The sequence below is a fragment of the Calonectris borealis genome, chromosome 3 (assembly GCF_964195595.1).
Source record: "Calonectris borealis chromosome 3, bCalBor7.hap1.2, whole genome shotgun sequence".
Lineage (NCBI taxonomy): Eukaryota > Metazoa > Chordata > Aves > Procellariiformes > Procellariidae > Calonectris > Calonectris borealis.
In genome coordinates this window covers 104,920,251-104,945,723 of record NC_134314.1, presented here as the reverse complement: position 1 = coordinate 104,945,723, position 25,473 = coordinate 104,920,251, and the positions used below count along the sequence as shown (strand labels likewise).

The window sequence follows — 25,473 nt, the reverse complement described above, 5'->3', positions numbered from 1 at the left end:
AACCAGGACATCGTGTTAGAATTGAGTTGGAATGATTTATACACAGGGCGAGGATGAAAAGGTTAAGGGAGACCCTCCCGTTGAGTCACAAGGTTCAGAGAAGACCTGGCTGGATCCAGTCTTAGTCTCAGATTTGGACAATGGTTTCTGTCTAATACAAAAGGGTAAGGAGACCCTTCCGTTGAGTCATGAGGTTCAGAGTAGACCCCCTTGCTTTCTAAACTCCTTCTCAAAGAGGAGTCTAGGTGCGGCTGGATCTACCTCTAGTCCCAGACTTGGTCAACGGTTTATGTCTAAAGGATTATATGTATTTAGCAGTAGTCTAAGGTTCATTCACAGTCTTAAGATAGATCATAAGATTTTAGCAGACTCTATTTGCTAGGGGTACCTCCATCAATGCACACGCACACAGACATTAAAAAATAGATAAATATACAAAGGTATACCTGTTAAAAATTCCCCTCTAGTTCAGTGAAATACGTCAAATGTCCTGGCATTTCTCAACGGGAGAAGGGTTGAGCCTCAAGGAGTGTTTCGGCCGAAGAGTGTTGCCAGGTACCATGCCAGTCGGCGACAGTCCGAATATCGCAGACTCGAGAGTTTGTGAACTCTGAGAAGCGTTCCACTCAGAGGGAGATTCTGGGCGCAGCCCTCTGCGGTCCAGGAGAGCTCCAAGGGCCTCACTTGGGACTGCTATTTATAGGGTTGCAAGATGATTGACTTTAGTCATCCGTCAAAACTCTCAAGGTTTCAGTAAGAATAGTATCATTCTGCTTGAGCTACGACTCAGATAAGAGGTATCAGGGGATGACACTTATCCCCACTCTCGTCCTCCACTTGGGCCAGGCAGCGGAAGTTTCTGGTACGATCAGTACATTCCCCAACTTCAGCTATGCAAGAATTCCTGATATGGTAAAGGGACACTTCACCACCTGACTCATTACACCAAGGCCAAGGTTTAACGGGAGTTTCTGAGATCGTGGAGCGGCCTGAGACGGGGGGAATGCACCACCACTGTTGGATCTGTTTCACCATTCTGATCTATACAGGTATGCTTTCCAGAAGAGTATTTGTTCCCAGCAAACTGCATATGGGGATCAAATACGATTTTACAAATTGAGGGCTCTGTCCCAATTCTGCAATGCTCAGGCAACATGTTTTCCTGCAAAGACCAGTTGCTTTGCCTCAAGTCATTTAAGTCCCAGTGCCTCCTTGGAAGAAGCCTTAAAGAGGAATTTATTTTGCAATTGGTTAGTCCAAGGCATGAAATACTAATATTACCAGATCACAAACAGCTTTTCTGTCTTTAAGAGGAGTTAAAGTTCTTGTTATTATCTGATACACTTCCAATTCTCAGAGAACTTGAGGGGGGAAGAAAGGTGACAGAGTCAGGCTTATTTCCCTCAAGTAGTTTCCTCATTCAGCCCTATTTACCCTCAGGGTGGTTTAGATTAAGTACAGGGTCATTTTTAATTGCATCTGGATATCTGAAATTAAGTTCTAGTACGGGAAGAATCAGGTAGTACCTCTTTTCCAGAGGAGAGAGTTGGAGGAAATTCTTATCTTCCTACCTATGTCAGATGACTGCATTAGCACAAAATGAATCTAAATCTGTAGTTCCCTGGATGTTGTGATGCATTTGAATGCAAGTTTGACATAAAGAGAATCCTTAATTAACTATATGTCCTTAGGGAGTTTCACAACACAAAGTTGCAGGGTTATACTCAGAACTCTGTTGCTCGTGAATGTAGAAATCGATGTATGTTATTTTCAGTTTGGGTTTTTTGTGGTTGTTTTTTTGTTTACTTTTTATAACTTCTGTGGTTGACATATCATCCAAGGTTCTTACTTTTCAGCAATGTAGTTCATCTGGTGTTTTTGTGAAGGGAAAATTATTCATCTGGTAACTCTGCTTATTTGGAGATACTGTACCAGAAAGCTTCCTTGCAGCCTGCTTATTCTCTTGACAAACTGGAGAATTCTGACAGCAGAATACAGCATTTTCTGGTAAAAAGAAAAAAAAAAAGCGCTACATCTATAAACAAGTTGACTTTTGCATATATACACGTTAGAATTTTGTTCATCTAATCTTTTTAGTTTAATATTTACTATATATAAAAATAAATAGAAGGAAACACAGACTATCTATTAGTTTGACTTTTATTAGAAGGTTCCTCTTATAATCTGGATTGGACACAGCGCTTTCAGTACACTCTCCAATCAGAATTCAAATAGGGAATGTTAAGAATCAAGCTAGTGCATAAAAGCAATGTCTGCTAGGGGAAGACATGCCACTTGCAGATGCCAACAGAAGTGGGGAGAGGAATGCTGAAGCCCCGTAAAGTTCCTAGCCTGTCTTGTGTTGAAGGCTTAGAGTGGAGAATGAAAATTCTGTGGGATGTTATCTTCAAAGATGTAGTAGTTAAGTGTTTTATGTTTAGATCTGACAATTTAAAAAGAACACACAGTTTTTGAGAATTAAACATGTTTCAGAAATGACTAAAACATTTCTGAGAGATTTGTTAAGCCAATTTTCATAGTGAATTTCTTTTAGACATGGTTGTTTACATAATTACCTCAAAATATAAATATCTAAGTATAGATTTGCATTTACAGTTGCTGCAACTGAGTATGCAATACCTGACAATAGATACAAGTTCAGATGTGCTTTAATATTTGCAAGAAAAATTCTTTTACAAAAATGGCAGTATAGTCATTCCCTGTATGTAATCAAAGCATATGATTTATTTTCAAGACAAACTATTTCTTCAAAAACTTGCTAATTTTTTTTCCTGTTGTTGAGTAGTTATTAAGCCTTTCCTCTCATGTAGCTAAACATTCAAGAAGCTGGTACCAAAGAAATCTGAATATTTTTTCCATAGTAGGTAAATACCAGGACTGTGATCTTCCTGCATTTAGTTACTTACCAAACATGTTTATAATATCATGTATTCCTGTGCCAGGGACAGACCATTATCTATTAAGGAAAAGTCATTCCAACTTTACTCCAGTAACTTAGGATTGCGCAGTAACCCTATACATTCTGCAACCTGAATTCCCTAGTAGTAATCCTTGATTTTTTTTTTTTATACGATAGGCACACTAAATTTGACATTACTAACGTTAATAATTCGTAATACTAATTACTAAGAAAAATTATCCTTTCTTCGAGAAGCTGGCCCAAGGAGAGTAGAGATCCTTGGCCTTAAAAGAAGGGTAAAGTTTTCAAAAGGAATGTGAATCTGAGAAATTGTAGTGATATTAGTGATATTGGTAATTTACCAGTTACCTTTGTAATATATAAAGAAATATTTAATCCATTTCAGTTTGTTGTACTGCTATGATATTGCATAGTGCCTAAGGTTCCTTAGAGCCTTAATGTTGCTAATGCTAAGGTCCCTGAAGCCACTGAGGCAGTGTTTTCCAGAGCCTGTCTGGAAGTATTTTCTGTTATAGTTCTCATGCTGTTATTCTTGGATTATTTTTCTTGTGGCTGTGCACCTGCAAACCCCAATAGTGTTGTTACAGAGGATCTTCATAGGAGCAGCTACGATGCTGTGAGAATTGCCTCTCCCCACCAGGTCGTTACCTCCCAAAACCTAGTATACAACAAAGTCAATAATAATAATTTAAATACTTGATAAGTATTATCCATTACTATATGTACACAGATGTTTAGCGACCAATCAGTGTACAACACTTGCACCATGTTAACATACTCCATGCAGCACAAATAGCATCATAAATGGGAACAACCAATAGGGAGTTCGAGCTGTTCCCAAAGGAAAGTATACAGTGGCAGAGGGACAGCATGGCAAAAATCATCATCCCCATCGTGAGCAGCAGCATTGGCATATTCAGCATCGCCACCTGCTGCAGCAGAGAGACACCCTCCCCACTCCCAAAGTAGGATACTTTTGTGGGAACCCTTAGCTGCTTTTCCAAGCCAGCCTTTAAGGATATTTTTCATATTTCATCCTCTTCCTCCCTCATTTCCTCTATCTATCTCCTTAGTTTTAGCTACAGACCTCACTAATAAAACTCACCAGTCCTAAAGATGCTTGAGGGGGGAAAAAAAGGGGGTGTATGATCCATTTTCAAATAGTCATGTTTAATCTGTTCACTAGAGCAGGGCTTAGGGGTATTTTGGCACTGAGTAATGTGCCATTTGAAGTTTGATTTGCATGGCTAGAAAACTCATAGTTTTGCATGTGCTTTCAGATGATTATTGGGTAATGTTTAGTCAAGCTTCAGTAGATTTTGAACAGCTTCATAATACACCACCTACTAGCGTAATTTCCTTCAGCACCAGGTATGCTTTTCTATTCCTTGATACAGGTGTCTCAGAGGAAAATAAAAGGAAAGCAGTTTCTCTCCAATTTCTACATTGGACTGTTTCTTTGATGAAGACTCTAGCATCAGACTGCAGTGTTTTAATTGATCTTCTGCATCTCTCTATTCACATACTTATGTTTTTGTCACATGTACACTGGTCTGTTTCTATATTGTACAGTGCAATTTATTGGCTTTCATGTTATAAAGCAGATAGGTAAGGCTGAACCCCATTTCTGTGAGGAACGTATTATCAGTTCTTACAGGCTGAAATTCCTGGTGACTGCCAATAGCGGGATAGTCTCTGAGACCATCCCTGCTCCCTTGGAATAGTCTAGGGAATAACAGCAATCTTCTGGAGAAGGCACTGGTAAACAGTATCGAGTAAAAGGGAATTTGCCAATCAGTTCTCCTATGAAAACAGTCTTTTAGTTAATGAATGTCTTCTAGAGGTTTTTAACCCACATGAAGGCTGAGGAGGCTACATTGACAGTGCTTAGGTATCTGTGGTAAATCCTAAATGCAAAAATACAATTTATGACATTGGACACAAAATTATTAGTGTCAATGATGTAAATACATGACCCAAACAAAATATAATCTGAATATAAGCTGAGTATATCTTCATCTGCTTCCGCAGATGAAGAAATTGCGTTTGGATACTTGTATGTATTGGTTTCAAAACAGTATGCTTCTCTTTAGAGACTAATGTAAAACCTATCTATTTTCTCAGGTAGAGAAAGTGTGATGAATATTGGGGTTTGACAAGCTTTGATGAAGTTTTTATTTGAACTCTATAAGGGCGATCAAATTAGATTTTGACTATGTAACTTTCTAGTGTTATGCCAGAAGGATCAAGATACTGTGATAGGCTATCCTTTTATGTGCAGTTGATATGGCTGTTTATGTTACTCTACATAGTTTTTGCCCTAACTAGGCTAGAGGGAGCTACTCTATAAGAAAGTACAACAAACACTCACCTAAGTGATTCTGTGGTTCTTTCAATCTACAAGTGCATCATTTATGATGCCTCATGTAAGGTGACTGAAAAAGCCAAAAGAATGTCTTATGTCAAATAAAAATCCTAGATCAAGTTTAGAGCTTCATTCCTTCCAAAGTATTACAACTAAGTGTAATGGCATTTGACAGTATTGACATTTTTTATATGACTTCTTTCGGCTAACTCAGCATTCTAAAAAAATAAATAGTGTTCTCCCTTTGTGATTGAAAGGGTTAAATAGTACCAATTCATTACCACTCACAAAAGGATTTATTTTGTTCTCATAAATCAGTTTTATTCCACATTTTTATTATTCCCTTGGGTCAGCTGCTCCAATTGAAATCAATACAAGTGCAAGTGACACAATCAATCTGGATATTTGATTATGGATTTGAGACTCCCAGTTCTGCTCTGTGTGTTTAGCTAGTCTCCTTCTGATAGTGTCCCTGGAGAATGGAAAATTCTTATTGGCATCCATGAATTATGGACGTAGATTCAGAAACCAGATACTGTGATAATCTCCATTTACGTACTGCTGCAGCTAGAGAAAGAATGTTCTAACCATGGAAAAACAAACTTGAAGATTTTAAATGGCATCCTGGCCTGTATCAGAAATAGTGTGGCCAGCAGGAGTAGGGAGGTGATCGTGCCCCTGTACTCGGCACTGGTGACGCCGCACCTCGAATCCTGTGTTCAGTTTTGGGCCCCTCACTACAAGAAGGACGTGGAGGTGCTGGAGCGTGTCCAGAGGAGGGCAACGAAGCTGGTGAAGGGCCTGGAGCACAAGTCTTATGAGGAGCGGCTGAGGGAACTGGGACTGTTTAGTCTGGAGAAGAGGAGGCTGAGGGGAGACCTCATTGCGCTCTACAACTACCTGGAAGGAGGTTGTAGTGAGGTGGGGGTTGGTCTCTTCTATCAAGTAACTAGCGATAGGACGAGGGGAAATGGCCTCAAGTTGCGCCAAGGGAGGTTTAGATTGGACATTAGGAAAAATTTCTTTACTGAAAGTGTGGTCAGGCCTTGGAACAGGCTGCCCAGGGAAGTGGTTGAGTCACCATCCCTGGAAGTATTTAAAAGATGTGTAGATGTGGCGCTTAGGGACATGGTGTAGTGGGCATGGTGGTGTTGGGTTGACGGTTGGACTCGATGATCTTAGAGGTCTTTTCCAACCTTAATGATTCTATGATTCTAAAGCTAACTGTTTCTGAGATTTTTTTAGTGTGTAAAATCTCTCCTGAAATAAATTTTATAAAGTCTCATCATATGTTTATAAAACCCCTCAAACAAAATTAATTAAATCAGTAATTTTATGCTCTACCATCAGCTTAACATCACAAGTACAGCAACCGTTTTTCTTACTTGATGCCTTCTGGTCATTTTATAGACATGTGATGTTGTGCCACTTGGGATACTAAACTGTGCTGGGATGCTTTCTCCTGTTCATGTTGGGATAAGAGCACCTGGACACTGGAAGCCTGTGTGAAATCCACATAAGTTGGTTCTATTCATAGAATGCTTTCCAGAGTTGGGTGGCCTCACCATATTCTATGATTTCTTTAGGTCATGGACTGAGTTCTTACAGTGTGTCCCTGCAGCACTTAGTACAGTGTCCAGGACTGATGCTCCTGGGTGCTGTTGCAGCAAAGTGAGTTACAATACAGATGAATATACTTACAGCAGAGATTTAACACTATACTGAAAACAGTGTTTTAACTAGAAGGTCTAAATGAGACAGACTCAATTGCAAGACTCATTGGACATTTCTATTTTCATGAAAGAGTAATGAGAAAACCTAAAACAGTAATTCAAATAAAAAAGTTTCTTCCTGACGGTTTCATCTACAAATACAGAGTTTTTAAGTTGAAAGCCTCATGGCACTGAACTGGAAGCTCAAAAGGGTAGATGAGACCACACACCAAACATTCTTCTCTGCCTGCCATCATGACAGAGCCTAATCTCGGCTGTAGTCATTAACTATCCATGGGGTCTGTGCTAACTTTCTTGTATGAGCTCCTACATCAAGCTGTGGGCTTTATTCATGTTTCAGTCCATAGGATTAATGAGCATATAAATGCACATTCCTTTGTGTTTGTAATACTAATGATCAGTTATTTCTACTGACAGGAAATTTTCATAGAATCATAGAATGGCTGAGGTTGGAGAGCACCTCTAGAGATCTAGTCCAACCCCCCTTCTCCAAGCATGGTCAGTTGGAGCACATTGCCCAGGACAGTGTCCAGTTGGGTTTTGAATATCACCAAGGATGGAGACTCCACAACCTCTCTGGGTAACTTGTTCCAGTGTTTGACCAACCTCAAAGTAAAAAAGTTTTTTTCTTAGGTTTAAACAGAATTTCTTGTATTCCCAAAGGTATGTGTCCATTGCCTCTTGTTCTGTTGCTATATACTGCTGAGAAGTGTCTGGCTTCTTTACACCCTCACATTAGATATTTATACAGATCCTCCCCCTCCAGGCCTTCTGTTCTTGAGGCTGAACAACCTCAATTCTTGCAAACTCTCTTTGTGTGACAGATGCTTCAAGCCCTTAATCATCTTTGCATGGACTCCACTCCAGTAAGTCCATGTCTGTCTTTTAAGTGGGGCCCCATACTGGATGAGCACTCCAAATGTGTCTCAATAGGGCTGAATAGAGATGGGAGATCCCTTCCCTTGACCTGCTGGCAATGCTCCTCCCAATGCAGCCCAGGAGGCTATTGGCCTTCTTTGTCACAAGGACTCATTGCTGGCTCGTGTTCAACTTGTTGTCCACCAGGACCTCCATGTCTTTTTCAAAGCAGAAAAGCTGCTTTCCAGTATTAGCCTTTGGCCTGTACTGGGGGCCAGCTCAGGGTGATGGACAGAACATTCAGCATCTGCAAGTCTCAAGACAATCTAAGATAGCTGTACCAAATTTAAGTCTGTGAAAAGGCACAGAAGGTGTCTTTGCCTGTTTTTTAGTGAGGGAAACTGAGCTGCTGAAGAAACAACTTGAGTAATACAGTCAGAAACTATATCTGGGTCTTTGAATTTTCAGATTTCTGCTGTATGTGGCCATAAGAACTTTCATCTTTTTCTTTAAATGTTTTCTATTTTTCAGTCATAAAACTAATTAATTAATTACCTAATTAATTACCAGGGAAAAAAAGAAAAAGTTAAGGTTTTTCAATGCAGATAATGCGAACTGTTCATCATTTACAGGAAAATGAATATTTTGGATTCATAGTTTTGCCAGTTTGAAACAGTACTTTTAAACTACCCATCTTACCTCATCTAGCAGCTCCCCCTAGCCCACGAGAATGAAGGTTACCTGAGATAAGAGAGACTTTAAGTTTTGGACTCAGTTTGGTGGACTGAGACCATGATATGTCCTTAGGAACAATACATCTGTCAATTCAGGAGCAGAGGAACAAATGGTGGTTCAGGAGATTGAGGTGCAAACACTGCCCCCCCCCCCCCCACACACACTTTGGTGAAAAGGGGTATGGCGTCAAAGCACAGAAACCACTTTATAAGATCAGTATAACAATTGGAATGACAATTGGAAACCAGTTCATTATTATAGTTCTTAGGAAAAGAGAGTCACCAATAATGACAGGGAAAGATTTTTAGTTGTTTTTTATTGGGATAATCAAAATAATGGAAAGTCATGTTTTTTTATTCTCAATACTGTGCTAGAAAGAGTGGGAAAAGCAGAGAGGGAGAAAAGAAAAATCTTAGCTGGGAGGAAAAGAGTAGCTCATGCGGAAGTTAATGAAGCTGAAGAATAGGCAAAACTAATGGACAAAAGAATGAGCTTACCAAAGAGGAGGTGTGCGTATTGACAGAATTTCCCCCAAAAGACTTGGTGCCAGAGAGCCAGGAACCAGGACAGGGACAGAAAATGGTGCTCAATGAGGATGAGACCAATGGAAGGATGAGGAAAGGGAGTGAACAAGTGAGTGTTTGTTTGATTTTTATTTTGCTATTCTGACATTAACTTTTTCTGTGGCGCAAGATAACATGCTTAACCTCTGGATGCTGAGACACATATAAAGCAAGCATAAAAATAACTGTAAGTTGTTGTGCTAATTAACTAAGTAATCTTTGTATAATTCTTTAGATCCTCATATGAACTGTTCCTTGGATTTTTTCTACCTTCATTCTTTGAGTAGTCGTCTACAGTGGGAATAGTTCTGCTTCTATCTGTTTGAATGTTGTGGAGCAACATGCTCTCTAAGTAAAAGAGGTTATCAGACCTGGATGTACACAATGGAAACAATACAGATTGGTAACAATATTTCAAAGCATGACACAAAGCCTTAAACTCACCCCAAAAATACCTTTTGCTATGTACTAGCACACAATATGTAGTGTACTTTTGTGATTGAAGCCTCATCTGATCTTGAAATAGTGATATTGAAAGAAAATAATAGCTCATTAAACATTTGTGATGATAAGACTTCAGTGTTTCAGGCTTAAGTACCTTTTAGGTGGAAATCTCTCTGCATTTCACAAACTATGGTCCTGTAGTATCATTTAAGTTCAAACAAATCTGGGGATAAGTTGAGCAGTCAGCCAATTTCTAGGACACCACAAATAGGAATAGGTAGAATTCTGTTTTACAAAGGTGGCTCTGTTTTTGAAGTCTCATAAGAATATGAACAGGGAAGTATAAGGAAGGTGATTTTTGACCAATATCTTCTATATAATGATGGCTAGCTGTTGATTAGGGAAAGAAAAGCACGTGAGCACTCAGTGCTATTTTTCACTAGCATGGTCTCCTTGCTTCCTGAAGTCAGCAGCATAGTTGTGTCAATGTGTTTGTGATACCGACACATTAGACTGGTTATGTTTAAACTTATTACTTTAATAGTTAGCAATGCAATGATAGTAATAAAAGTATTTGGTAATTTGGAAAAGATTGCGCATACATATGAAACATGAGTGTTTGCTGTTTAATACACAAAAAGGAAACATCTCAATTTATTACCTATTTCCTTAAAAACATTAATTTTGATCCAGATGGGAAGAGTACATTTAAATGTGGCAGTCTCTGGAAAAAAAAAATGTTTTTAAATGTGAGATGAATGTGTTTAGTTTGTATAATTTCTTTTTTCCATCGCAGTCTTTGTCATGAGAATGGTTTCATGTTGTACCATTTCCTGCGCTCCTTACAACCTTTGTCACATGAATAAGATATCAGAACGCTAATGATTAATATACAGTATTCTGTGTCTGCTGATACTATACTGTACTACCGTGACCTTTGCAATATTATGTATTCTGATTGGCTGTCCATTTCACCTCTTCCCCACAAGTTAATAAGGCTGTAAAAAGGAGAGAACTTGAAATGGCCAGCCAGTCAAATTACAGAATATTGAAAAGGTCAGAGCAGTACAGCACACAGAAAAAAATTACGGAATATATGAGGCATTAAAATTCTTGTGACAATGATTATAACAAGAATGGAAAAGGATACCCATTTATGTTATTTCAATCTAGTGAACCCCATAGGATGATGGACCCAGGATAGCAGTAATTTACGCACCACCGACCCACAGCAGCTTTATTCACTTATTTACAGTAGTACTCAGTAACAGGAATGCACGTCTGCTTGGGAGCCCCCTTCAAAGTGTCCACCCAAAACCACAGTGAACCTTCAAACACAAATACTTACCAGCTAGAGCGCTGTATGAAGCTTAGCCCTTTTAAACAATGATTTTGAATGGCGTATGTATTTGTGTATCTTTTTAATGTAAGCATGTTTTATTATTTGACTTTTTTTCAAGTATACATAGTTTTTAAGTATGTATATGGATATTCTTCAGCCCTAATTTCTTCATTTGGATAATGTTTTCCTGAAAAACTGAAGTACTTTGATCTGGTATAAACTAGGAATAAACTGGGAACAGCACAGCTTTTTCTCAAATACCAGACTTAGCCAAAGAAGTCCCTCAGAAATATTGGGGGAATATGGAGAGCCTTATGAGAAGGAAGGCTAATAAAAGAACAAAACCATCACAATGCAAAAATATGGAAAGATTAAGGAGTCTGGGGAAGCCTCTCATGTCTGCAAAGGATTTAGTCTTTTTTGAAAGGCTATACGAGATGGTGGCTCTGACCCCCCTTCCATCTGAATTCATCTTTTAGTAAGAGTGCTTGCGTATCTAACTATCGACGTATTGGTGAGCCAGTTCTAGGAGTTTGTTTTCTGCCTCCTTAGTTAGGTTGTTCGTGATAGCTATGTCTTGAGGGAATGTTTCTTGGTGGAGCGCTGGTGACTTTTCACGGCAGAAGTTATGAGGCAGAAATGCACAGTAACGAGGATAGAAACCACTTGTCTGAAGTAAAACAATGTCTCTGCTAGAAACCACTTGTCTGAAGTAAAACAATGTCTCTGGACTTCACCAGTGCCTGAGGCAGCTGCTGTTTAGGTCTGTGGCAGACTTGCTGGAAGACTACAGTGGGACCTGTGAGCAGGATGGAGAGAAACACACACACATGAAAAATGGAGAAGGAGAGGCCTCATCCATTTATACTCACAAATAGGGTCCACACTGAAGCAGTCTGCAGGAATGGCAAAGAGCGATATGACAGGTTTATCGCTGTATCGCTTTCTGTCAGGCTGAACCTATGTGTCTGCATTTTCCAGCCCACTGAAAGCAAAGTTTAAGCAGTGAGAAGTGGCAAAGCTGCATATTGCAAGTCATCCCCAGCAAGACCTGCATTTTAAAAACGTTCTTCTAATATTTTACTTGCCAGTAGCAGTAAGTTGCTTGGCTGGCAACTGGGAGAAAACACCTTTTGTCTGTGTAAAATTAAGCTTAGGAAACTTGCAAGTGCACCTCAGCTTTTTATTAGAAGCAATGAAAAATTTTGAATTGCTATGTTGTCTAACTCATTGTAAATGTGCAAGTTCATTTTTGAGCTGAATAAAATGGTTATGTAATTACATACTTCTCCTAATTATTGAGTAATTATATACTTCTTATAATTGCCGAGTAATCACTCTGCTATAACTAGAATTTAATGTTACAACTAATTGTATAATTACTGTATATTAATGTTGTTATCCAGGCAACTTGGAATAGAGTGTTATCCTTTTAATTCCTTTTCTGTTACTTGAAACTGTATTTTTAAAAATATAGTATAGTTTGCCACTGGAAGAAAGATTAATAGTGGAATAAAAATATCAGCAGAGAAAGTACATGCTTTCATTCTGGGCTCAGGTGGATGAGAATAAAAATATTAACATCTTAAAACTGTACTGTAGATAGAAAATGTTGAATTTTCTCATGAATTGGGCACATAAGTTGCTATTAGGGAGCCTACTTTTATGCTTGAGGTTTGAATCTATCCTATGTGCCTTGATTTGTCAACACTGGATTTCTAAACTTTCCTACACATTGTAGGTGAAACATTTTAAAAACGCATCTCTTTTAACAGCCAGATAAGTCCTTAAGTGCTTCATGTCACTAGGACCTTAAGAATGTGTATGTCAGTTGACCATTTCTAATGGCTTTATTGTTGTTAATAAAACAATAGGTGCATATAACAGTCTCATGTTGTTGGGTGGGCATTGTAAATAGTAAGTCGCAGACTGCCTGGTGTTAGATAATGGGAGAAATGTGCTTTGTTGGGTTGTATCTACTCCCAAATCACACACAGGGACAGTTTCACAAAGATGCAGAAGGAGGGCTTGATACACAATTTAAGAGCTGAGATCAAGTAATGCAGATGCATTTTTCCAGTGCTGGCTGAGTAGCCTGGGTACATAAGAGTAATCTCAGACAAAATAACTTTGCTTCTGCAGAATTGGTATGTCTGTATGTGGAATGTGTAAAATGTGGTTGCTGTTCTTGCATGATAAGAAGCTTTGCCTCCATTGCTGGGGTGTCTCAGGCTAAAGTAGAATTCGGTGAAATCCAAAATAAATCCATCAGGTTTCATGAAATTATTCTACATTCACACTACTGTAGTGTGTTTGGGCAGTCTGGTGCTATGGCGTGGTGTAATCCAGGTAGAACCTGAGCAATGAGGAACTAGACTACAAGGCAGATTTATAAAAAGAGTTTTCTAAAACTCTGCCCCTCCCCAAAATCTCAGAAAGTAAGTTTGCCATATGTTACCAGCAGAATAACTGAAAACACCCTTTGTGCAGCTCTGTGAACGTCAAAATAGTGGAATGGCTTGGATTGTACCGTAAGTAAATCACAGATTGTTTATAGAATCCCAAAATTAGAGCAAAGTCCAGATCGCTCATTCATGGTAAAATGTAATGAGAGCATGACTGAAATGTACCGCATATACGTGTTAGTGCACATCATAGAAATATGGAATATTTGAAAAACTGTTTCAGGTTTAATAACATTTCAGTTTTAACAGTTCATTTGAAACTTGCATAAAAATGAGTAAACCCAATGAGTTTCACTTAAAAATTAATTAAAAGAGAGCTTCTAGGTTTTTTTTAATTCTATCTTATTTAGATTTTGTAGAGGACTCAGATGTGAATATTCAATCTTCAGCCTGTGACAATGCCTTAATTAATGTAAGATATTTTTAATAGTTATATTCTGTTTAATCTCATTCTCATACCTGTGGTCTCAGACTTGTGTGATTCTGCTGTTGTTTGTAATGCAGAATTTCTATCGACTTCAATGTGAGAGCTCTCCATGGAATGATGGATAGTAGTAATAATATTAATCATTTATGTAGCACTTTATATGTTCAAAATATTGGATAATCTTTAAATGAGCTCAGCTTTGCTCCCAGATACGTGAGTGAAATCTTCATTGAGTCAAAAAAAATTGTTACTTGACATACAATTTTTTAATTTCCCAATCTTACTCATCTGGTATTTTGAAAAGGTTTATTTTGTTATTTTTGTAGGGTAGGATATTGTCTTATCTTAAGTTTGAGATCTTAAAAGGGTTGTAAAGGACGTGTAGGTTGCTGTGGTGTCCTCTGATGATTTCAACTGATAAACCGAATACTTCAAATCCTTGTATTATCTTTGAGACGACTGCAGGCCATCCTGGAAACATGTTTTTTACTGCATATGACTAATTCTTATGTATGTAATGGAGTTAGCTTATAAACTCCTAAGGTATCTGTTTTTTTAGTGAATTCAAGACGTTTTACCAGTTTTTAGTAGGCATAAGAATTAACCTTAATGTTTTGAATTCGCAGTTATCACACAACTTGTTCTAGAAAATATGAGTAATTTCTGAAAACTGGCTTCTCTTTGCAGTATATAGCAGTCAGCTTTGCAACTGCATGGTTGGTTCATTTATTTTTGAAGTTTTACAAGTACCACAAACTGTTGGCAAAAGAAGGAGAATATAGCGAATAATATTTTTTTCTTCCAAATAGGCCATTTTTTGGTGTTATTGGTATCAATGGCAACTTTTCATTTCAGTAGAAATAAGACTTGGTTCATAAAGACAGCGAACTGTAGCAGATGCAAGGTCTAACATTTGTTCTTCTCCCCCCCCCGCTTCTTTTTTTTATAACAGCTAATGCTAATTATTCTATTGTAAATGGTACTCGGACGTTATGCAGCAGCAACGAATCCAATGTATGGGTACCCATTAAAGGACTGATTCCATTTTCTAACTACACAGTACAAGTGAATGCTTCCAACAGCCAGGGCAGCTTGATAAGTGATGCTATAACAATAGTCATGCCTCCAGGAGGTAAGTATGAAAAAGTGCTTTTTCTGTGCATGTAACAATTACACAAATACTCTGTTGAACAAAACGTTATTTATTATTGCAACTGAGGACTGGAAGTTCAGAAGAATATGTTTGCATTAGTAGTCCTTAGTAACAAATTTGTTCTTTTCAGCTTCTAATTTGTCACATTGCTCAATGTAAGAACTATAGAATGAAAACAGGTAGTTGTATAGATAACATATTATGTAGGTGAGAAGTGCATTATATACTTCATTTTTTTTCTGTGAATGGTGTTGTATTCTATCATGGACATCTAATCTAAGAACGTAGAGAAAGTTACCTGCATTTTGTAATCTGTTTTAGAATAAAAGTTAAGTGCTGACAAAGAACACTTGCTGGATAGACTTAGATAATTTGTTTAGTAATAGTAATAAAAACCATTGGTGATATATTAAGCCAGAATCCACAAACTGATGTAGCTGTAAGAAAGTGAATTGCCATGTGCTGATTTACAGTGAATGAAGCTCGAAGTGACTTTGGATATTATCTTCATAAAAATTTGAAATAAGAGAATTGAGCAAATACTCCCTAAACACTGTGCATGTGTGGTTGTTTTTTTTTTAAATGAAAGCTTAAATTTACAGCTGATGTATATGTGTTCCTTTTGTATTCTTTTTTCATGGACATCCTAGTGAATTAGCTTTTGTTGAATAAATGCCAGTGAATTTAAATGAATTTAAGGCAATTTTGAATTCTAAAGTGAAAGCCCAACAAAACTTGATCTTGAAAGATGTGTAGGTGTAGCTGATGAGCAGGAATAGTGTAGAGTGACACACATATCATTTGAAAGTAAAAAAAAAATAAAAAGAAAAGAAAAAGGAAAACAAACAAACAAAAGATTCCATAAACCTTACAGCTCAAAAATACAATTACCCTTGGAACAATTTGCTTGCAAACAGATGGATTGGTTTTAGGCCCAAACCAACAGAAAGACTTCTGAAAGTGAATAAATAAAATGCAGAGTCTGTATGACAGATTACTGAGCAAGAAGGAACAGGTAAATTCCCAGCACATTTTATACTTTTCCAATCTGATTGCCAAATTATACCTAATATTAACAAATATACGTTGTCATATAATAATAAAACCGCATCTGAGTTTTACTGCTCACTTAAGACTGAGCACTAAGACACTGACATTTCTAATCCCAGTGTCACACTTCAACTGTGCATGTAGAAATAACAAAATTTGGTAGTGAAAATTTTACCAAATAATAAGGTAAAGAATCTTTAAAGATAGGCAAGGATGTGCACAAGTTTATGACAGCCATTAAGATACACTTTCTTTCATCATTAGATTGTTGTTGATTACAATTAGAAAACTTATAGCTTTGAAATTATCTTTTTTATGACCTTGTGGTAGTTTAAAAGCAATACCTCATTGATTAAATAGGTTTTAGTTCATGCTTCCTTTTAGTTAATGATCTGAAAACATATTATCCTGATTTACACATAAAATCATGCTGAAAAGCATGTGGCATTCACTAGGATATGTGTGTTTAAGTAGAATTAAATTAGCAGTGAGAGTTATTAAAGAAATCTTCCATACTATTGTCCAGTGGACTGTGATCTGTAGTGAAATGAATAATAAATGAAGCAGTGCATTTGAGAGAAGTACTCTCACACACACTATATTCTCACTATATGTGTACACACATACAGACACACACACGTGTATATCTAAGACAATGTATGTTTACTTTACTATGATATTTGTTATAATGACTCTTTGAATGCCATACAATTCCATCGCATGCTAAATTATGAGTATAATGGCAATTTTACACTGGGCTGTATTCAGTGCCTTCACTTACTTTCTAAATCATTAAACGAAATCTGGATGCTACTAAAGTCAGAAGGAATTTTATTTTTTACTTCAGTGGCCAAGATTTCACTTTGACAGAAGTTTTGTTTGATCAAAGAGTGAAAGAGGTCTCATTATATACAAAATCACAGCCTTTTAATGAGTGTTAAAATGTAGCATTCTCTTTTCAAGGATAACAAAAAAGCTGTTTCAAAAATTTGCATTGTGGGGAGTACTTCATGGAGCTTGATGGAAGATTGTATAAGAGGCAGAGTGATAGAGGACAAAGGAGAATTCCATTTTGAAGTTATTGCAGATCTCTGTTTTTCAATTATGATGATACAAATTTTCTTCCAACATGCATTTCTTCTGTTTCATTTTTTACTTAAAATATATTGCACATAATGTAAAGCACACCAAATCTTTAGTGTTACCTGATTGAATATATCTTAATTTCTCATCAAGCTGATTTGCCATGCTTAAAGTCAACGCTTAAAAAAAAAAAATCTTAGAAATAAGGAATATATTTTATCTAAGCTCTTGACTAAAATTGCAGTGCAGGTTCAAGAGTTCTTGGAAAGATTAAAAAAATAAAAACTGAATCCAAATGTTAATCCATAAATATGAAACTTTCTTTTGACCCTTACCCTGTAGTGGTCTGGAGTTACTAATGGGGTTAGGATTTCAACTCTTAATGGGGCTTGGTGCATTAGTGTTTTGTATGCATGGAATTCAGCATTCAGTTTAATAAGTGGTTGACATTGGTGATGTCCCTTAATTTGCTTAAATCTAATTGGCTCTTTTATCAGTCAAACCTGTATGGATTGGCAATTGATCAGAAAGGGTCAGCCATGACTGTGCATGTACTTAAATGCTGGAACTACCAGTTAAAGTCACTGTTGCATAATAAGAAGCTGAAACCATAAGAACAAATGATCTTCAGAGTCGGAAGGCAAAAGAAAGCGGAGAAGTTTTTCAGGATGTTCAAGTTCAGAACAAAGGCATTATGGAGTATATAAATTTTAAATACACTGCTTTTTGCCTCAAGACTTAAAGCTTTTTTTTTTCCAGATGAACTGAAATCTTGTCTGAAAGTGTCTTTGTTACATCAAAGAACTGCATAGAAAGCTAAAAGAGATGGAAGACGCATAAAAGGGCATAGTTTAAAATGATTAGTGACAAATTTCATACCGCAGAGGTAGAAGTAAATTTTTTTGAGTTTTATATTTTTTCCAAAAAGAATAAATTTGTTCTATTTATCTTGTCCTAAACTGCTTTGGTAGAAGTTGTAAAATATAATATAGTAGCCAGTGCTTCACATTAATTTGAGGATGCCAGCCAGTAAAAGGTCTGGAGAACAAATTATTTTAGAATTAATTTTACTAGGTAAATGAATTGAAATGATACAGCGGATGTAAAACTGCAAAAATCTGGGAGAAAATCTTCTATACGGAGTCCTTGGTTATATATTTTTCTTCTTAATGAGTGCTATTTCTGATGTAGTGGCACATAGAGGACCCCATTAATTTAGGATTGCTTTGTAATAAGACATGGTAAGCTAACTGAAAAGAAGGTTGCAATCACTACTGGTAATAGCTTATACTCCAGTTAAATCCATTTGTTCCCTGCCTTTGACCACAAAAGCTCTAGTATGGAAGGGAATGAGAAGTCCTGTATGCAGAAAGGAAGATAGATTATGTCAAAAAAATAGGCGCAAAGAGAGATAGCAGGGAGAGACAGACTGCTTATCAGATGGGAAGCAATTATCACCTCCAAAGCACAGAAAAGGACTGGATTCCCAAGTAATGACAAGAGGTATGAAGCTTGTTGTGGATGGTAATTCTGTATCACGTTGCAGAGTTGCCTCTGCGTGGTTACTTGTGTTGGGGATTACAAACCATTAACTTGGTGCTGACTTATCTATAGAAAAGAGCCTCAAAGAATTGATATATATTCCCTATGTAAAACATAAAAGGGAAGATTCTCTGAAAAAAATTATTTGCCTAAGCAGTGAAGCATCTCTTTAATCTCTACCATAATTTATGAAGTATGTTGTTCGTTTATATGCTCTGTCTGTGATTTGCACAACATAGGAATGTCTGGCTGTGAAAGATGTCACATTTTGCCTTGGACTCTTAAGTACCTGCCCTTTGCTGGTCCCTTATTTGTGTATGGGAATCTGCATGCCTCTGCCTACAAGCTTGGGCTAGTTCTCAGCAGCAAAAAGTGAGCCTATATACTTGTAGCTGTTGATGTTTGTTCAACATCTACAGAGGATGGTGTCCTGCAACCAGAGGATTTCAGCCACTGTTAGTTTAGGTAGTAACACCTCTGAGACTGGATATTGAACCACATCATAGGATCATTGATCTAATTGCGCAAACAAATAAGAACCACATCATACAACTTATATTCGCATCTGAAAGCATTTTCTCATGCAAGTTGATCACTGAAGCCAAAAGGCCTCCTTAGATGAATTAATATTCAGTAAACAAAGCAAACTGATGCTCTTAGGCCAGAATTATTTAGGAAGAAAAATCAAACCTGAATATGCTAGAATTTTCCCTGTGAGAAAGGTTTGTTTTTCCATGATGCTCAGTATCACATTAAGAGTCACACTACAAAACTTGTTTTGAGAGAATTTCCTTTACTTCAAATTTCAGGTATTTCTGAGACATTAGTTGTTTTTCTCATTTCTCTCCTTTTTTCTATTCTTTCTTTTTTTCTTCCCCCCCCCCCCCCCATAGACTTAGACTAAAATCCAGCAGGATTCTTTTTGTTCTGTATCTTCTGGGTTTTGTTGTTGTTTTTTTTTCCATTTTTCTTCTCTTACATTCTCTTATGTCACTTCTTGTAAAGGTAGAGTAGTAAAAACAGAATTTAAAAATGGAAAAAAAATGAAAGGTAGTTTAGAAAAAAAAAGCTTCTGGCATCATTCTATTTTATTCGTTGTGAAAAAATTATATTTGAAAAATTTCCAAATCTTCAAACATTTGCATGATGTCCCTATAACTTCAGAATAATATAATCTCTGATTTTGATGAAGAACAGGAAATACTTTAAACAAAATTGTTGCAAACAAGTCGATTGGGGGTGGGGTGGCAGGTGCTAACAGAAAGTTCTCAATGAAAAATTGTGACTATATCTTTTCTAGGGGTAGTTTAAGGAGAGAGCAGGATAGAGTAGGGAGGGCGAAAGAGCTCTCCTACATCTCTCATTGATGACCTAGCTAATTAAAGAGTGTCAGTGGCAAGCTGTGTAAATTGTCCGTTCCAGTTCCTTTTGTCCAGAAAGATGATTTCATGGGGATATAAGGGTAGGATTACAAAAGTGCTTGTGTGGATAACTGGGAGTTGTTCTAATGAAACAATAATTCTTCTCTAACCTCTGCAGTATTGAACTGATTGTCATTTTCATTAGTTCTACTTTCTTCTTTTATTCCCCTCTCCCAGTCTGTTCCGCACATCTTTCAGTGAGCTCATACTGTGTCTATTCTTGGTTTTGGGTGGGTGTTTCGGGTGGCAAGAGAAGAAAGAAGTAAGTCTCATTCCTGAAATGTTGTGTCTTCAGATTCTGGCAATGGGAGGCACAGAGGTGCCCACTTTACTGCTCACTTTTCTAAATTGTAGCCAGTTGGGGCTCAGCCTAACTTCACACATCATAAAGGACCGCCTCAAGGTTGCTTTAAATTGAACCTCAGCATAAGTCCCTACTCATAAAAGTGGAGATTGCCAGAAGGCAATGACACTCCAGCGATCTCTTTTTTCTTCTGATTGCCTCCTTCCCTTTGCCCCTGCACCCTGTCCTTTTGGGGCTAGGCAGATCTCCCATAGTTACAGCGGTGCTGTTTCAATGTTCCTGACATAGGACACCTGTATTTGTCAGCTCTTGGATTGCTTTCTGTCTTCCAGAGTTGCATGAAACAGTTAGGGTAAGAAGATAAAAACTACGATTTTTTTAGCTGCTTAGAAGAACATGGATGTTTTTGCTTGCTTGGGGAGTGCCAGATGAGAAAAGGAGAACCATGCAACAGCTTGAAATAGCCAACTGATCATCTATAAGCAGGCAATTAACCTCATTGTGGAGGTCTCACTCCAGGTCTTTCCAAAACCTTAGCCTTAGCATGAGGTCCAGGCGGTACTTAAGATCTGTTGGAAGAAATCTGCAGTAAAGCAGATTGTACTTCCGAAAAACAGAAGAAAATATAAAAGTGGGAAAAGTCGGCTACTATGGAATTTAGCAGCAGATCATTATTTAAAATTATTACCTACCATTACATAAACCTATTTTGGACCAATTTAGATGAAGAAATTTTTATATAATCTTAAGCCTATTCATGGTTGGTTTTTGTTTGGGGTTTGTTGTTTTTTTTTTTTTTTTCATTCTGTGTAAATCTGAACTAGACTGTTTCGTACTCTAATTAAAGTCAACATTCTTTATGTGATAAATTAGATTCTTCTGTTGAAGGAATTCTACAATAAAATGACATTGAAATTCCTAGTGAAAACGTACAGAAGACATTTGAAAAATCACACCATGAATTTTGTTTTTTGAACCATTTTCCAGATATATGCAAGTATTAGGAATTGGATCAATTTTTATGTTACTTTGCTACTATTATTTGCACTGCTTTTGTAAAAAGCTCACTTTATTATATTTATTTTTGACAACTCCTGCCCCCTATTTCCAGAATAAAATGGCATTGTCATTAACTGTCAGAAAGGCAAATGACTATGGGTTGGTTTTTTGCAGTTTTTTTTGTAATTTCATTTTGTATTTTCTGCACTTGAAGCATCTAGATTATGGAAATTAGCCTCCTGATCATAAAGCACTTGAGTAAAGTGGCAAGGTATTTTTTGAGCTACTTTGCACAGTTGAGGAAGCTTTGAAGTTCCCCTGTTTGCAATGAACTCTGTAAGCCTCCAGCAAAGTTCTGTCACCCCATTACATATTCGTCACATTTCCATATTAGAAAAAAAAAAAAGCTTAAGGCGGGAAAAATTAAGGGTCTCTTTAGATCTTGCTGAGGGTGAAATGTAGAGGGACTGATTTTAGATTATCTAAACGGCTCTAATAGAACACGTAGAAAGAAAAGAAGTTGAATGAGTGATGAGATGGCATTATATAAAGAAAGAATACTTCTCTTCTCTCTATTTTCCTTCCACCGAAGAGTGCTCTTACATACCAAGAAGCGTATTTGAGAGGGTTATTCGTAAGAAATTGATAGTGCTGTCCAAAAAATTCAACAGGATGTTCTTGATGGTTGTAATCTGAATTAAGCAGCTGTAAATTTTCTGTGATGAAGATTTAGCCTTTTCAGTCTATTTTTTAAAAGCGAACAAAGGAGAGGAAGTTTTTCCTGCCTCTTTACTTTTTGTCAAAAGATTGAAGAAAATCTGCATTGTAGAGAATAAGTGTTGCCAAGGTATTTCCTTTACCTCAACATACGGTGAATTGTATGTGCAGATTAGAGTAAATGCTGTGACATGTCTTGTGGCATATAGGGCAAAACACAGTCAGCCTGGCTTGGGCTTGAATAAAACGTGATGGTGTTACTAAGACTTTTAATCAATTAGGCTACCCAATTTTGAACAAGACGATAGTAGCCAAGGTCTTTTCAGTAAAAATACTTGGGAACGGATCATTCATTGTTGTATATTGACACACTTCCACCAATTCCAGTGGATTTATGTGTCCTTCAGCATTATCTGAGGAAATGAAGCCAAGAGTTAATTCGTATAAATGGTTTATTTGTTAAAAGTATCTAGAACAGGACATTAACTGATGAGTAGCTACTTAATAATGCTGTACGGACATTCCTATGTGATGGGTTGGGTATAAAAGATTGTAATCCTTTTACCCTATTCATCAGATAAGTCAACTCTATATTTTGCAGGGATTATTTCCATGTGTGAATAGGCTTGTCTGAATTGCTTTTTATTCACCTTAAATATTTTGCTTCAGCGGATAACACCTGGATCATATTTCTGTCAATTGAAATGCTATTTTTAGTGGGGGACCAATCCATAAAAACAGTTAGGGATTTTTGCCACAGTTAGGTGGAACGGAGGTGTCACCTTTCATATCCTGTCATAGCTTATCTCTGTTAGATCACCGGCCGAAAAAAGGAGATCTGGATTATTCATCCTAAAGTGACTAACATTCCCATCTCCCAGTTGCCGGGCAGCATACTAATTTCTGGGTTCATGAGCAAGGAAGGCAGAATACTGCCCGTTTGTCCTGTTGAAACTCTACTACTGGGGGCGAGGGGAGGTCTTGTCTACCGGGGAAGACAGAGCAGGTACTATGGTAACCCAGGGCTAAAAACACTTCTCTGGTCAGGGTGAGGCAGTGTACATGTCAGCAGCAAAGGGGGCAAGAGGAGCAGGTCCTGAGTTCTGGGCATTTGTGGATCTGGACATGTTGTTCATCAGTGCTGATACTCAGCATGAGCATCAGAATGTGGTCCTATTGCTATTTTCTAATACAGCTTAATTTATTGATACTGCAGCTGTTGAACTAGACTGTAACGTGAAGTGACAGCCATAGCATTGCAGTTGGCAATTTTGAGAAGCGATAAGAATTCTTGTTTACTCTTGTAAATATGATAGTTCAGGTTTGTCAGCCTTGGCCTTGTGTGTTACGTAAAAGAATGATATACAGTGTTTTGTTGTTATTTTCCTAATTATAATAGTTTTATTTCCAGAACTAAATTTTTTATTCTGCTCTTTGCCATTGTGCAGATTACGCCCCTGAGAGTTTTGCGTGGTGATCAATGGCAGGATTTGGTTATATAGGAAAAAACACTGCATACTGTTAATGATGACAGATACAATTAAATTAATTCTCTGCCATGTCCTTTGATGTACACAGATTTTCCCCATTAATATTGATGGACTTTAAGGTCACAAGCACATGTTGGGAGGGGAGCAAGCCCCTGAATGTTGTATTTTGCTCTTTGTGGAGCTGACTATATCACTTTATGTCTAAATGTAAGGAAAGCTACTGACAGTTTTGATATATTAAATTATAACTGAGAACTAATTCAAGGATCAAAGATGCTCTTTGGGAGAGATCACTTTACTGGTAGGAAAAATCATTACCTTTTTTCCCAGTCTCATATATTTGTACTGTATGTCTTGGAAATATCATTCCCTACAGTTTCTGAATCTTGATGTTTAATTTAACACAAAGGTCTTTGAGCAGCACAATGGGAGGGGGGCTTCTGCTAGTAAAACCTCATAGAAGGAAATTGAAATGTACATGTTTTTTCTCATTTATCAAAGAAGTGCAAAAATCTAAACTGACATTTTATATCAAATGAATTATGAACTGTGTACTTTGTACCTAAGGGAACAACAACTAAATTAGACTTTTGTTAAAAAGAGAGAAAGAGAAAAAAATAGGCTTTTAATAAAATATACAGTCATTCTTGGTATTTTGTCTGAACCTGATATATGCTGTACTTTGCAGAAGAAAACTGGAGAGTATAGGCTACTTCAAAGGCTATATGCTTTGAATGCCTTAGAGTGAATTGAGAAGCAGCTTAAGATAACACACAAACCAGAGTTTCTACTTAATAAGTATTGTTGCTTTGATATTTTTGTTTTCAGCCTTGTCCAACTCAGGTGAACAGGAAAGGATAATATGCTTTTTAATAGCTTGAAGATTGGAGCAAAGTAGTAAATGAATTTTTTTTTTTTTTTAACTTCCATTTGTGAGAGTATGGTTGCCACTGAAAAAGACTTCCAGGGAGCAAAATTTTAGAAGACATTTGATTGAACTATAAGAGGTAAATTTTCAAAGAATTATATCCTCAGTATTTTAAGGGCATGTCTGTACATGAACAACACTTCTTGCAAGAGGAGACTCCCAGTCTGTAAAGTTGGAGTTTGTAACGTTTATGAGATTTTGTACATTCCTAATTTCTGAATTTCCTTCACGACTTTCAGTGGGAATATATTTATTTCAGTGCATTGACATAGAAGACACTTTGATATTGTTGTGATAAGCACCTACACCTTAGAGAAAATGGGAAATGAGAAGATAAAATTCCATGGTTTCTTTGACAACATATTCCCTAGTGCACTCCTATGGCGCTTTTTGATATATGAACAAAATATCCAAGTACTAGTTGCTTTTCTCATATGTCATATACATATATTTCATAAAGATGTATTTTAGAAGATTAGGTAAGTTAGAATATACAAAAGCTTTTGGAAACTCTGCAAGCTCCTTGCAGAAAACAGTGGTGTATGAACAGCGATCATGGGAATATCCTACCATGAACACATCACAAAATCTGAAACACAATGAGACCAGCTATGTTTGTAGCTTTAGTATTGTTTTGTGTCAGTACCATCAGGAGACTAGAACCAAACCCAAAGCTGAAATGAGATGTATTAATGACTGCACATCCTCAGCTGAGATATCCAAATGTATTCACACCCAAGGAGGCAGTGCCTTGGTCTTTGCAACCTTGCAATCCCCAGTAATGATAAAGTCATCTGATCCTTTAATACGTGAGTCTGCTGTGAAGAATGGTTTATTTATTGATATAAACAATAGGTATTTTTAGTTAAAAGTAAGGTGATTGTTTTTCTTCATTTATGACTAAGAATTTACT

The 25,473-nt window shown here is 37.1% G+C and overlaps 1 protein-coding gene across 1 annotated transcript in view; it reads left to right on the top strand.

The window, feature by feature from the left end:
* USH2A (usherin) overlaps window positions 1-25,473 on the top strand; it is a 391,128-nt gene that overhangs the window by 217,948 nt on the left and 147,707 nt on the right. The window contains exon 39 of the mRNA XM_075147080.1: window positions 14,826-15,005. Within this exon, the coding sequence (XP_075003181.1) occupies window positions 14,826-15,005 (180 nt within the window). The remainder of the gene's footprint in view (window positions 1-14,825; window positions 15,006-25,473) is intronic.